This window comes from Pteropus alecto, unplaced genomic scaffold (assembly GCF_000325575.1).
Source record: "Pteropus alecto unplaced genomic scaffold, ASM32557v1 scaffold365, whole genome shotgun sequence".
Lineage (NCBI taxonomy): Eukaryota > Metazoa > Chordata > Mammalia > Chiroptera > Pteropodidae > Pteropus > Pteropus alecto.
This window is the reverse complement of record NW_006436299.1, coordinates 547462-563023: the sequence shown is the minus strand read 5'-3', so window position 1 is coordinate 563023 and position 15562 is coordinate 547462. Positions and strand designations below refer to the sequence as shown.

Genomic DNA, 15562 nt, shown 5'->3' with positions numbered 1-15562 from the left:
AGATAGATAGATAGATAGATAGATAGATAGATGATAGATAGATAGATAGATAGATAGATAGATAGATAGATAGATAGATAGATAGATAAGAGAGAGAGAAAAAAAGGAGCTTTTATCAGTCTTTTCTCACAAATGTGTGGTCACTTTGCTCTTTGATGTGAAAGTGCTACAAAGGAGTTCAGACATCTCTGAAAACAGTAATGCAGACTTTACTCTAGTTCATTTTATCTCAGGTACTCAAAAGTTCTTTATGGAAATAAATCAATGATTCTATTTCTCTTTGTTATATGTGGAAAAAATATTGGCCACTCATATCTCAGAGCCTCCAAAAACAACTTCTTTATTATGAATCCCAATCCCACTGAATCCTCTCAACTAACTGAGTGCCCTCTCTTACAGCTCACAAAGCTAGTTGTTAACACAATAGGACACCTACATGTGCCTCTTAAGAATGTTAAGCCTTGTGCTCAGTGTGGAAGGGACATTCCTTCAGTAGTCTTTGATCATGCATATGAAGTCTTCAGCCCAATGATAGTGCACTTCTTTCCTGCACCAATGTCTGTCCTCTTCTCTTTGGCTAATTTCAGATGCTTCAAAGAAAGGTGTGTCATGAACAACTATTTTGGAATTGGACTGGATGCTAAAATTTCTCTGGAGTTCAACACCAGAAGAGATGAACACCCAAGACAATACAAGTAAGGAAAAGAAACTCCCCTTCCTATGTGCAGACACATAATCACAATATGCACATGTATCCCTACATCCCCTACCTCTCAGACAAGCAACAGAAAGAAAAAGGTCCTTTGGAAGTAAAACAGATCAAACCCCAAGGTTAGCTTAGCAGGACATCTTGCCCTAAATGTTGACTTAGTCTGTGATGACTCTGCATTAGCATCCTGAACTTGGGCTGTCTTCATAGTCTAGACCTGTGGGTTGCTGTGTAAACACAGCTAACTGTGTTACTGTTATTGAAAATTATTACAGTGACTCAATTCAGCAAATTGTCTATTTTTGCTCTTTCTGTGAGTGCTTGACAAGGTTCTAGTAGTGGCTTCAGGTCTGTTTTTGCTTGGCAAGGCTGCAAAGTATCACCTTACCAGTTCTTGGTGTTCCTAACCTGGTTCTCTTGAACCAATTGATTTTACTCTATCCAGTGTTAGCCTGTTTGGCACTCTTTGGTACTTCTATATTACAGACAAACCCTAAGGCAGTCTTGGAGTTATTGTGGTAATTTGAAACCACAAGTAAAAAGAAGCATGCCCCCTCCCCGCAACCATCATCATTGACCCCTGCAAGCAGAACCTCTTTCTCAGAGCAGACCAAGACTGAGGAACAAGTATTTTACCAGATATGTGATTTGCAAATATTGTTTCTCAGTTGCTTGCCTTTTTTTTATGTTGCTTTCTTTTAATTTTCTTAATGCTATCTTTTTAAATACAAAAGTTTTCAATTTTGATGAGATCAAATTGATCATTTTTTTTCTTTTATGGACCATGCTTTTTATGCCATATCTAAGAAATATTTGTCTAGCCCAGGTTCTAAAATTTTGCAAAGTTTTCTTTTAAATCTTTTCTTGTTTTAGCTCCTACATTTAAGTCGATAATCACACTGAGTTAATTTTTTGTATGTTGTGAGGTAACGGTCTAAGTTCATCTTTTTGCACATATATGGATATCCAATTATAATAGCATTATTTTTTAAAGCTGTTCTTTCCTGTAATGAATGATGTTGGCACATTTGTCAACAATCACATAATCATAAATGTAAGGGTTTTTTTTCCTCCTGGATTCTCACTTCTGTTCGATTGATACGTGTCTATCTTATACAAATACCACACTTTCTTGATAACTGTAGCTTTATAGTTAGTTTTGAAACTGAGAGATGAAAGTCCTCCAACTTTGTTCTTCTTCAGAATTGTCTTGGTTGTTCTAGTATTTTGTATTTCCATATAACTAAATTCCTATTTTTATAGATAAGGAAACTAAAGTACCCAAATAACTTATGGTTTTCAACAGAGTCCAATAATTTTGTGCTAGCCTTCTTACATTGTAAAACTCATGCCCTGTGGTGGCTCATTTATGTGGCTCTACTTCAAAAGCTTATAGTAAACTCTAGCCAGTCTTTCTAGTGGTTGTAATCCACCAGCCTGTTTTCATCAGAGATCCTACAATCACCAGGACCTTGTCCTTGCCACCCTTACCCCAAGTCTCCTGATACCCTTGCCTGTCCTATATTCTCTCTACTGGCTCCTCTTCTACAATCTACCTAGTAAATTTAGCTCTATTTTATAGCACTGAATTAGTGTTTGATATACAGATCTTAGAAAATCCCTCCACTTTGTCAGAAAAATTATGCTTCAAAGAAATTGCAGTCTAAGAGTCATATGTTTCAAATGAAATTGATTCCAAGCAACTGAAATCTTGAGCTTCTGGAGTGGGAGTGGCACTTGCCAGGGTAGCTAGTATCTACAACCGGCTTTGCTCACAGCTTTTTATGAATAGTATTTTCTCAATATTGCCTATCTCTGCCAAGTCTGAATCAATATCAGAAGCAAGAAAAACTAGCAAATTTACATATTGATGGGATACTGAGGCTTTGAGGGGCCCAGAAACCCATTTCAGCATGTGTTTGCATGGGGATACCAGTTACACCACTGTAGCATCCCCTCTTGTGTCCAGTTTCCATTCAGTATGACTCCTCTCTTTATGAAGGCACATGAGGAATAAAATGGTGTTCCCTCTTGCTTTTCCTCATCCATTCATTTTTATATTATTCACCATATGGCTGCCTTTCTCTACCCTTATCTCTCTGTAGTAGCCGCCTTAAGAACAAGATGTGGTATGGCCTCTTGGGAAGCAAGGAACTTTTGCAACGCTCTTACAGGAAACTTGAAGAACGAGTGCACCTGGAGGTTAGTGGAAAAAAGGGTTATCCTTTCTGGGCATAGAAAAAGGAAATATCATGACTTTAGGGATCAACTTTCCCTAGTTCTCCCCAAGCTTTAACTCACAGCTCACTCACAGCTCATGGGAGAAAGGCATGAAGATAGATTTCTATTTTATGGATGAGAAAATAATAGTGTGAAGAGAAGATAGAGCTCTTTTCCCATCTTTGTAAATGTCTCTTCACATTGGTATCTTTCAGTGTGATGGAGAAGCCATCTCCTTGCCAAATCTGCAAGGCATTGTAGTGCTCAACATTACCAGCTATGCCGGAGGCATCAACTTCTGGGGAAGCAGCACAGCAACCATGGTGAATATGGAACAAGGAACGGGAGGGAGAAAGGTTTGGACCCTCTAAAGTTCTCTCAGAAAGGAGAACTGGACTGACTGGAGTAGGAAGTGGACAATGAGGGAACATGAGGTGGTCTGGGAACCTTTATTAGTAACAGCTGTATAAGCAGTTTTGAAAAAGGCAATTACCATTTCAGAGCACAAGAATCAACCAAAGACCTCCCTCAGGATCAGATCAATTCTTAAGTATTGTCTGGACTTTGAATTTTCCACTCCTCAGGCCTGACAGATCCTTGAAAGGTTACCTAGGCCATGTTCTTTTCTCCAAAGATGTCTATAGATAAAACCTGGGAAATTAGCCATGGCCCTTTTCCTCTGAGCTCACATAAGAAGGCCATGAGTCTAATTGGAATGGCCTTGGGCATTTATGATGCTACTTTGGACATGGAGGGAACCAGCTGAGAGCTGTGATCTCCAACGGGGCTAAGAATTATGATCTCAGTGCCCTTGTCCTAGATTGGCTTTCTGACCTCATCTTTCTCCTTTTAAAAATTAGTAACTCCACTCTTCATGAACTAGAAAAATTTTCACCAGGAAACCTTCAAAGCATACCTGCTTGTGATAGAGATGGTGTAGTTTCTCAAGGGGATATATGACATATTTCTTCTACCTCAGGAATATGAGGCTCCTGCAATAGATGATGGGAAGCTGGAGGTAGTGGCAATCTTTGGTTCCATACAGATGGCAATGTCCCGTATCATCAACCTGCATCATCATCGCATCGCCCAGGTAGTCAGGGGCTGAGCGGGCACCAGGAGGGGGCTGAGCTCTGTGCCTACAACCTAGGGTATAGGGTAGTCCCAGAAATTAACTGGGAATAAGAGTGTTAGGGTAGAGGGAGGCAATTATCTGGTGGGCAGCAAGGTGGCTAAGGTTGGAGACAGAGGTGGTAGGGACTGAAGGAGCAAAAAGTCCATAGATAGTTGTTTTCTCCCTGAGATAATCTGATTCACATCCTTAACAGTCCTGTTTCAGATATAAATAAAGCCATGACTGTGGGATTATCAGATTGTTCTATAGTAGATGCCTCATTTTTCTCCCCCATTCTCTCTCCTCCTCTTCTCTGGCAGTGCCGTGAGGTGATGATAACCATTGATGGTGAAGAAGGTATTCCAGTGCAGGTAGATGGGGAGGCCTGGGTTCAGAGGCCAGGCCTTATCAAGATTAGATACAAGAATGCTGCCCAAATGCTGATAAGAGATCGGGTAAGAAGATAAAAGGCTTGTCTTGAGTTCCTACATTGTCTCATCTACAGTTATCACTTGAGTACTGAATATTTCCAGTCAAGCAGAAACTCTCAAAGGGATGTCTGAATGCTACATGCATCAGGATCACCTTGGGTGCTTGCTAGAAATGAACATTCTTGGTTTCTACACCAGACTCATTGAATCAGAATGGGAATGGGTAGTTCCTGGGAACTTGCATTTATAAACCAGGCCCTGAGACATTCTGATATATACTGACATTTGCAAACCACTGTCCAAGAGAGTGAGACAAGGAGCTCCCTCCCGTAGTTTTAGACAAAGTTGTACTCCCTCCACTGCACATAGAGCTTTAGCCTCTGGTGTGTATGGAGAAATCTGCTCTTTCAATAAGAGATTCTTCATTGAATATGGTCTTTAGGTTCCTCTACGGTTCCTTAAAATGCTGCATTCACAAATGTCATACACTTCAGCTAAATCATCTAAAGCTAGAAAGGAGCCATTATTGATCAGATGTTCAATGCTTGGGGGCTTTATTCCATTCTGACCTGAAGACAGTCCATAGAAACAGCAATAGAGGGGAAGTCTAGTTTATAAGCTGCCTACTTTGTGCTGGGCACTTTACATATATTCTCTAAAGTAGGTCCTCCAACAATCCTATGACATAGATACACTTACTAACATTTTACAGGTGAGGAAAATGAGGACCAGAGAGGTTAAATAATTTGCTAAAGGTTATATAACTAGTAAATGATAGAAGAAAAAATCAAAATTAAATACGTCTAGTTCTAAAATCCATCACAACATATTACCTAGATTTGCCAAAGAAAGGATCATGAAAGGTGCTCCACCGTTTTTATTGATAATGATGCCCTCATATAGGAGTCTCTGTAAGGCAGACATTTGTCTAATTGAAGCATGTTGTCCCAAGACTCAACATAGTATCGATAACAACAAAAACCTAAAGTACCTAGTATAGAAGAGACATTGAATAAAATAATGCATAGATGTATAGGTGTGTAAGTTGGTATATGGGGGAATGGTTGGGCCTTCTTTCCCCTTTACTCACTATACCCACAAATATCAGACTCACAGACAGCTCTGTCGCATGCCATCTTAACTACAGTAAACATTAAGATCTACCATTGTCTTCATCTCCAGGACATTGAGAACTCAATGAAAATGTGGGAGTACAAGCATACTGAAATTCAAGCTGCCTCTCAACCCCAGCTGGACTCCCGAGAATCTCAGGGTATCCTCTCTGATGAGGAGTCTGCCCAGATGCAGCACTTAGCTCAGCTTGCAGAAAACCTCATCAGCAGGTAAGTGGATTAGACCAGATACAGGGCTGGGAATCCTAAGAAGGGATAGAGAGAAGCCAATTTGTGTCTATTGGCTACTGGGGAGCCTGGGATCAGAAAAGGGTCTTACCCAGAGCTCTGAAGATTGACAGGGACTCTAACAATCCAGGCAGAAATGGTCTTTATGCTCGGCAATAAGCCAATTTGGACCTCTCCCATTAGGCCCAGAGATGAATTTTGATCTCCTCCTGCTGCCCCAGACACAACAGGACTAAGAATGTTTATCCTTGCTCTTAAATATCAGGAGGGCCTTGGAGTTCCTGGTGTCAGCTGCCCTTCCTTAGTTTGGTCTCCCACTCTCCCAAAGAACCCAGTATTTAATACAGGTGATACAAGGATGGACAAAGGTGAATACCTAGAGAAGAGTAGAAACATTTTTTGGCATATGTGGCCACATATAGATGAGTAGAAATAATAGGATGGAGTAAAAAATCCAATTTGGGTACCCAGGGCTTTCATTTCTATTCTTATCCCAACCCTCACCAGCACCCCAGGCCAGAATTCCTTCAGAACTCTAGACTCATCTATCTGTCCTTGTCTTATTACAGACTTACTGACCTGAGCAAGGTCCACCAGCATGTGTCTGTCCTCATGGATTCTGTGAATGCCAGTGCTAACATCCTGAACAATGTATTTTATGGCCAATACAATGGCAACGAGGCAGGTGCAGCTTCCTGTACTCTCATTGAGGTAAGAGGTGGAGGGGCAGATGAAGGAAAGGAGTCAAACCAAATAAGAAAAGGAATGAAAGGGAAGGAAGGGGAGCTGAAGGCTAGGTGGAAAAACTGGGAAAATGATATGTCAGGAAACTGGTGGATAGAGTGGAGGGGAAAGCACGTAGGTATTCCTTGACTCGTTACAGGTCCAGAGGACTACTGGGGAAATCTTATATCAGATTTCATCAGCCTGAGAGCTAGCCCTCTTCCCTGATAGCCATCTACTACACTGACCTAAGGGGATAAATGGCAAGTGAATGGAGAGAAATTTGGCCTTGGCTCTTCCTCATCCCAGGTAACCTGTTAAGGTGACACCTGTCATTGAAACCTGAGCTCCAAGCTTCCCTGGTTTCCCTCTTGAAGGAAAGGTCCAGATTAGGATACTTAATGTTAAATATGCTATCCCATGACTTCACCCAGATTTAAATTGCCAGATTTGAAGGATGCTTTTAAAAAGTAACTTCAGTGTTAGGCAAAAGATACAAAAGAGCCACATATAGGATCAGGGCCTCCTAAAATGCGGGTTACCTATTTATTTGGGGCCAGATCTTAGTTGGAGGAGGCCTGGAGCTCAAGGCCTAGAATTTCAAGAAGAGAGCTAGTTGGGCCTAACTTCACCTATAATGGGAAAGGTAGCTTTAGCCCAGCGGCAACAATTTACTCTCTGGTTTGCTATTAGTATTTCCCTATACCAAAAGTATTCAATCAATGATGCCAAATACCAAGTTGTGCGGTGTCACTTCAAAGGACACACCAATACAGCTACAGTGGTTGACAGCTGGAGTCAGTTCTGATTGGTTGGTACCCATGCTGTACTAGTTGTGCTATATTTCAAATACTTTTTCTACAGCCATATATCCTACTAGCCTGCTCCTACCCTCCCACAGAGAAGCCAGCCACTGCATGCTTGCTAACCAACAACTCCTCTGTCTTTGTCCTTTCTCTTCCTTTTTCTTTCTTCTCTCAGACTCTAAGCAGAAATGATGCAGCAGATGTTACATTTAATCTTAAAGGGCTCTACAATGACACCAAAGCTTTCCTGGATGAAAACTTGGTGAGTGGAGGGGGTTGGAACAAGGGAGGGCAAAGTCTCCCATCTGAAGATGGTCATGGTCTATGCTTGGTTCTAGGACACTGGAAGACCTGTAGGAGCATTTTGTCCAGGTGCTTACCTGGCAGTCTCTGCTGTATCAACCTCACCCAAGGTTGTCACTGATTGTATCACTTCACAGGTTATGCTAACCTATAGGGACTACCATATCCTTGAAGAAAAGTCTCCCCCTCTCCTGGGTCCAGACCAGGCCAGTCAAAAGTAGGTTGTTCTCATTACATATAAAACAGCTTCAGTAGAAAAGAGTGAGTTCTTTTGAGCTGCTCTGTATCTCCCAAGTATCCACATACTTCTCTCACCATGTGGAAAAACAGTATAGAATAGTGGGAAAAGTTGGGGTACTCTGTTCAAATCCCAAATCTGCCATTTACTAGCTGTATTAGTTCCCTAAGGCTGCTGAGACAAAGTACTAAGCCCTGGGTGACCTAAAACAACAGAAATTTATTCTCATAGTTCTGTAGGCTAGAAGCCTGAAATCACAGTGTCAATGGGGCCATATTCCCTCTGAAGTCTGTAGGGTAATCCTTCCTTGCCTCTTCCTGGTGATTTGTTGGCAATCTTTGGTTTCCTTTGGCTTGCAGATGCATTATTCTCATCCTCCATCTTCACACGGTGTTCTCCCTATGTCCCTCTGTCTTCAAATGGCCATCTTCTTATAAAGATACCAGTCATACTGGATCAGAGGCACACCCTACTCATCTTAAAAACTAATTACATCAGCAATGACACTATTTCTAAATAAGGTCACATTCTGAGGTATTTGGGGTTAGGATTTCAACATATCTTTTGGAGGAGAGGAGAACATAGTTGAAACCGTAACACTAGCTATGTGAAATAACTTCACCTCTCTGGATCTCAGTTTCCCTACCTACACAATAGGAATTGCAATCTCTACCTCTCCAGGTTGTTGTGAGGATTAAACAAACTTGTATATTAAGTGCCTAGCTATGCTTGGCACATAGTAGCAGCCTGATAGATGGTAAATTTTATTAGTGTTAAGAAAAATAGTCTGAGGCATAATTGAGTATTTTGCAGAAGGCAAAGTCCATAAGCACACTTGGTGAGTGTGGTCTGATGAGTCAACTGATGATGACCACTCCATTTTTGGGTCCTGTTTAAGGCCCTGAGGCAGATGCTGTTCTTGTCTCTCATCTATGGTTTATTTGAAGAAGGGCTTCTGAGTTGATATTTCAAGAAGTATATCTTCCTCTTTTCCATTTGCACATCTAATTGGCACACTGCACAGGCAGCAGAGTGGCGAAGGCAATCAGGTCAAGCTGTCCCAGCACCTGAATCTCAAGCTAGAGTCTTTCAGCTTTAGACTGTAGCAACAAACGTACCTTCTAAACATAGGCAAACTCAATGGCCTTGCCAGTTTGGGCAGCAGGAAATATGGGAACTTGACCTCTCATTGTCACTCAGGCTTTCTTGAGGCTCATCTCATGAATATTGGTTCCTGCCAGCCAAAAGCCCAAATTGAGTACATAGCATTCTTAACAAAGGAACTGGTAAAGAACCACACATATGCACATCCAAATGAGACCACTGGGCAAGAGGCAGCTAACTAAGAAAGACAAAGTTTCTCCAGAAAGGCTATGTCATAGAGGTAGCATGGAGATAAGGCTTATTTCATTTGGGTGTTGTTATTCCTCATCTTGAGGAAAGAGAATATGGAGCTCGGTTTTGGCAGAGGGATGTAGACTTATGAAGTAAATGCCACCCAGTAACTCCCACATCCCTTATTTGGCAACCTCACTTATGCTATGGCTAATGATGTGTTGGGACAGGAACCAAGACATAACCAACAAAGTCCTGAGTCAGTTTACATATTTACCTCAGAGAAGAGTCCTGGACAAGGTTTCCACTGGAGCCAGAAGGACAGGAGAATAGAATACAAGATTCAGGTTCACCCACCTATTATTTTTCAGAGCCTAAGTCTCCAGATGCCAAATAAGAAGTCATTAGGAAGCAATTTTATTCCTTTCTGGTTATAATTAGGAATCATTTTCCAAAGTCCAAATTCTTTTCTTTTCTGTGCCTTTGGGTTTGACTACCAAACCCCTTTTGAGCATTGCTGGTAAGCATGCCCCTAAGGACTCCTACCCCTTCCCCCATTACCTTGAAGTGATGGCCATTTCTACCTGATACCCATTCTCCCCCATCCCACTGCCATGGGCACATAAATGTCTGTGCATCTGGGATACCTGTTACTGTCCTAAATCATTAGTTGTAAGACAAAATCAAGAGATAATTTGTCAGCCCTGACTTGTTTCTCTCTCATATCCCATCCTGACTGGCCATCACCTTCAACCCCATCCCCTATCCATTTAGCTGCCATCCATTTGTGACAGTAGGCAAGGCTCTACTTATGGCTGGAACATCAAGTGGCCCATGCACAGCAAGAAGCCACATAAGGGCCAGGTTGAAAGTAGAGCATGCCAGGGAGGAGAGGTGAGGCCAAGTAAGGTGGACTGGAAAACATGTTCGGGATGAAAATATCAGCATGCATTTGTTCTCCCAGTTCACTATTTACTGAAACATAAACTATCTCATCTTTGTCTGAGTTGAAGATGGTCCCAGGATAATGCATTTTATGTCTCCCATGGACTGAATACAGTTCATACTATGGGTGCTGGGGGTTACTAGAGAATGCTTAAACTGTGTTTCCTGAACCTGTGGGACAAACCATCTGAAACTCATTTCTTATTGAAAGTGAAGAGATATGGGCTAAAGCACAGACTGGGGAGGTAGGCCCTCTTTGCCAGAAAAGAAAATTGAGCCAATCTCTCTCTAGCCCTCTCCTTGTTTCACAAAGCAGCCTTCAAATTATAATAGCTGTGTAATAAAGATCCTCTCTCGTCCCCAGAATCTGGCCATTTCACATATTCTTTCTGGGACTGTGTGGTATAGAGGATAGGCTATAGAGTTAAACAGATCAGGGTTCTGTCTAGCCATGTGATTTTGAGCACTAAACTTCTTTGAGTCTGTTTTATCACCTATAAAATGAGACTAGTACCTTATAAGATATTATAAAGTTATTGTAAAGATGGAATGAAATCATGCATGCACAGTGCCTAGCATGCAGTATGTGCTCAAAAATTGGTAGCTGTTATTTAGGGAGACACTTAGATATCTCCAGGGACTTTTAGAGTCAAGGGTAGGACACTTATCCTAGACCCTAGGCTACAGGGGTATAATCTCAGTGTTAATTTACACTGGTCAAAGGGCCTTTCTTCCTACCAAATTGTGAGCATGTCTAGTCCCAAGGAAAGCCATACAATCTGATTGTTTCCTGGGTCTCCCAATTGAGAAAAAGATCTCGCTACACTTTTCCATGACCCCAAGGCCAAAAGAGATGCAAGTTGCCACCCTACGGTCTCATGGCCACTAGCAAGGACTGGGGTCGGTGAGAGGGCAAGAGTCTACGAAGGCAGAGTACTAGGCATTGGACACTCACTCTCTTTCTTGTCTTCACCAGCTGAGAAATGCTGAGGATAAGGCTTTACTGCAAACCACCCTGGATGCCATGAATAAGGAGTTTGAAAAGCTATCTGAGATTGACTGGATGAATTCAATCCTTGTCCCCGAGGTGTGTGATCTGGGGATTGAGAAATAAAGGGGAAGAGGAATTCTTCTTTGTGCTTTACCTTCTAGTGTGGGCCAGGGCACAGTGACTGAATAGCAGAGAGAGTCCAGTTGTGGTTTTTGGATTGAGCTTAATGGAAGCTCCTCCTCCCACCTCCTCATCATAAGTAGACAGGACAAGGCAGAAAGCACACTGAAAAATTACATGACCATAAAAAAATGACTAGGAAGAAGAACCATTCTGTGGCAGAAAATGATTGGGAAAGAATAAGCAAGATTGTTTTTTTCTGTGCTGTTCTCCTGGCCACAATTACCCCTCCCTGCTTAGTAGCTGCATGATGGCCATACCAGCTGCTTACAACCAACCTCCGTTCTATATGGTTGATTCTCAGGCTTTACTGGTGGTTAAATCTCCCAAATATCACCTCTCTCTGCTGCTTATTATCCATTCCCCTCTGGGAGGATAGAAGTATCTCCAGTGCCTTCCCCTACCAGATGTGTGGCTTAAAAGACAATCAACCATGGTAGTAGTAGCTACAATATAGCTGTAGAGACGCTGTCATTTTTGGACAACTCTGAGCACTTTCCTGAGATCGAAAAATAGTCCTACATAATAACTCAAATGACCCAAAGATGTCCAACTATCACTAGATAAATTATACCCTTTATGGTCTGACAGGGTTTTTCCTTAAATTTTCCCACCATGGAATGGCTCATTTCAAACTGTAGGAATCCCTGGCTTCCTTACTCATCATACCTGTTTTCTGGCTCCATACACCAATTATATGCATGTGAACAAGCCATATAGGCATGTTTGGACTAATACAGCAATCAGGTTACCAATTCAGAGAAAAAGCCATATACAACTTCAGGTCTTAAAGGATTTAATAACTTTCTTATCTGCCTTTGCTGACGACTTTGCTGCTCTTGATTTGCAGCCCTCTGGGGAAAGGAAACATGCTGGTATGAAGAAAAGGAAGCAAACTCTTCTAGCACCCTGTTTCTATTATTACTCAGTTCAGGTATATCTTACCAAGCCCCTGAACTATGCTAATGGGCTGGATATTGAGAGAAACAATGAAAACCATCCATGGCCTGAGGTCTCAGTATGTGAGTCTGCCTGGCCTAGGGCATAATCTCTTTTCTGAGCTTTGGTATTCCCATAAAGATGAAGAAGTAAGGCTCTAAATAAGGGCAGAGTGGATTGAAAGAAAGCCAGGAAGGTGTTGCTCATTCATTCATGACATTATTGCTCACCTTAAGGCCAGAGAAGATGCAGATCCACTTTGGCGGGGAAAAGCAGGATGAAAGTCAATTATTCATTGTGCTTTCCAAGGCTTTGGCTGAGGGGCAAGGTCCTGTGGCTTTCCTTTAGGTTTCTTCTGAAAGGCAATTCTGATGGCCTTTGTATGTAGCCTAGAGGAGACAGGATAAGTAGGGGTCAGAACAGGAAGAGGAGGAGCACAGTTTTATACTCTTCTTCTAATAGAGGGGATCAGAAGTATACATAATCTTAAAGAGAAGAAAATCCCAAAGTTTCTTGGAATGTGTTTGACTAAACTTTCTGGCAACAAAGTTAACCTTAGGGCACTGAGACCAGTAGTGAAACAAGCATGCTTTAGTAGAAGTGAGAAGACTGGGAGGCTGAGCTAGAATTAAAGAGCCTTCATGATCTGTATAGTAGAGAACCCACATTCATAATTAAGAGCTATGTATAAAGAACATTCTTTCCATTCCAAACAGGAAATTGGGTGGCCTAGGTGGCAAATTCTTCCCTATAGGAAGGTATTTGGACAAGGGAGTGAGTTGGGAATCACCAAACCATATGTCTGAAGGAAGGGGTGATTTTTTCTAATTCATGCAAAGGTGCCACATGAGCTATCAGTGACTCTAGCAATTTTACCTTACTAATCCCTAGTTGCATGACCTCAGGTGACATATTTTACCTCTCTGAGACTCTGCTTCCTCATTTCTGCAATAGGAGTGATAATATCCACCTTGCAAGATTGTTTTGGGGCTTATATGAAAGCATTTATTAAAGCATCTAGCAAGGCATCTGACACAGAATAGGATATTAGTAAAGAACATTTGCCTTCCTAGCACATGGGATTAGTGGTTAGGGGTGTCTCCCTCACCTGGATAGATAGCAGATCTGCCTGCTTTCTTCAGCCATCCTCGTTCATCATCTTGCCAGGCCTCTTGGAATTGTTTCTGAATGTTAAGCAACTAACATTTTGACCTTCCTCTTGCTATGGTTTCCCAGGACAAATTTTCAGACACTGACAGTAGAAGCCTCAGATTGAAAGTTAAGTTCCCTAAACTGAGGAAGAAGAAACTAGAAGAGGAAGATAAGCCTAAGTCATGCCAAAGAGTCCAGGATTTTGTTGGTAAGTCTCCCCCACAGGTATAGGGGTTACGAAAACTTCCCCAGTAACCCTGGTACCTCCCAAGGACCTAAAACTCCAATTAGAAATGTCCACAGGTATTGTGGTGACAGAGGAGGAGGCTAGTTGGGAGCCGGCCTTAGGTAATGTTAAGCAGTTCCTTAGACAAGATGAGTTAGAATGTGATATGGACACTGTCAGGGAAAGAACCTGAAAAGGAACCCTGCTGTGTGGTCTCTGTGAAATAGACAGCTGAAGAGAAAAATGATAATAAGCAGTTACTTTTCTGCTCCACCCATTCCTGTTATAGGTTGATAAAGTATGGCACAGTAGTCATACTTAGATCTCTCTCCTAGTCAAATACAACTACAAGCTTTTGGTCCTGAAAGCAGTATTATTTGAAATGGATTGACAGTATCAGTGGTGGGCACCTATAGGGTCAGGACAAGGTTTCGTTACCTTTCTAAACGTTTTTATTCCTTGTTATAGTAAGTCCCTGGAAATACAAAATTTGTATGTTGTATTATTGGAATTTTGGTTCCATCTCTTCTTCAGAATTGGACTTATTCATTATCAATACATCAGTGGAGCTCAAAAGAAGGTTCTCTTAGAGTTGTCAGTTATGCCAATTCTGATGTCAATGGTCTCTTCTGAATTTGGCCTAGACAACCAGGAAGCTTGAAAGATATAGCAATAGAGCGCATGGGGGAAAAGGGATGGACGGTGGCACTTTGTTTTTGAAGAACTGAGAGTTTGCACAAATGCCAAGGGAGAATCTCCTAGACCAAGCTTTCTCAACTTTGGTCCAATGGGTTTGATTCCATAAGAATCTGCCATTTGAGAGACCATGGTGTTTGAGAGTCTTTCTGAAGACCTTGAAGGGGTCAATAGCAGTTCCATGGATTATCAGGTTCTGAGAACTCATCCCATTTGTGTTTGGCTCACATGGTATCAACTGGTTTTCTTAGATTGTTCAGAGGTGGTTGGTACAATAGAAACAAACCAGTCTGTCTCCTAACAGAGTCTTTGTTTGTTCTCTTTAGGGTCCATATATTTGGGCATCTGGCAATATGCTAGATTCATTATTTCTATACTTGTTTTTTTTCTCTGAAGGAAATTTGTGGCATCGCAGAAACCGTGAAGATGAAAAAGATGATGATCCTCCAATATCATCAAGATCTCAACTGTAGCCCTTGAAAGCTGGATGGAGAGCCCACAACATTTAGAATTATACTTAAAAAAAATCTCTCAAAACCTTAATATAGGCTAAATTATTTCAGAACATGAGCTCCAACAAGAAAATCTCCCGATTCTTTACACTAATACATTTTTCTTGGACTCAATCAGGTCTCCATTGAGGTTTATATCATCTCATCAGCCATATTCTTGTTCTGATTTAACTTGCTCAGTTGTCCTTCTCTTTGTGCACCTTGTGCAACTACAGTATTTAATTGGAATGAGCTCTTTATGAATGCCTGGGATCTACAAAGGATTCAAGGGAGTTCACCTCTTCAGGGAATTTGGGAATGGTTTTCTCTAAGTAGCAGAGAAACAGTTGATGCTAAGGAATGAATAAAATAAATAGCCTCAGGGAGATGAAGAGAGGGGTCAGGATAGCCAGGCTTGATTGTCTTTCTCTCTCAATCCTGCCAGTTGCAACTTTCAGGAGTTCTCTTCTAGTTGGCTTATTAAGATGAGAATGAGGTCCTGGGGGCTTGTCCACTTGCCTATTACAGTGATCACGTGAAATCTTTCCTTGTAGATGTGATGACTGCTCTCTCTGCAAATTTCGTTTTTCCATGTGTGTATGTATGTCTTTGCACATGTCCAGGTGGTGCTCTGGCGGCAACCATACAGGCTCCCCTCCTCCTGCCTTGATTCTAGCCTGCATGCTTCCAACATTTTCGCTG

General features: G+C 41.7%; 1 protein-coding gene across 1 annotated transcript in view; it reads left to right on the top strand.

The window, feature by feature from the left end:
* The window catches only part of DGKK (diacylglycerol kinase kappa), a 103821-nt gene extending 88979 nt beyond the window's left edge, over positions 1-14842 (top strand). The window contains exons 19-29 of the mRNA XM_006913406.1: positions 588-695; positions 2815-2911; positions 3145-3252; positions 3909-4022; positions 4364-4498; positions 5657-5817; positions 6405-6546; positions 7540-7626; positions 11162-11272; positions 13532-13655; positions 14766-14842. Of these exons, the coding sequence (XP_006913468.1) occupies positions 588-695; positions 2815-2911; positions 3145-3252; positions 3909-4022; positions 4364-4498; positions 5657-5817; positions 6405-6546; positions 7540-7626; positions 11162-11272; positions 13532-13655; positions 14766-14842 (1264 nt within the window). The remainder of the gene's footprint in view (positions 1-587; positions 696-2814; positions 2912-3144; positions 3253-3908; positions 4023-4363; positions 4499-5656; positions 5818-6404; positions 6547-7539; positions 7627-11161; positions 11273-13531; positions 13656-14765) is intronic.
* Positions 14843-15562: the final 720 nt, after the last annotated feature.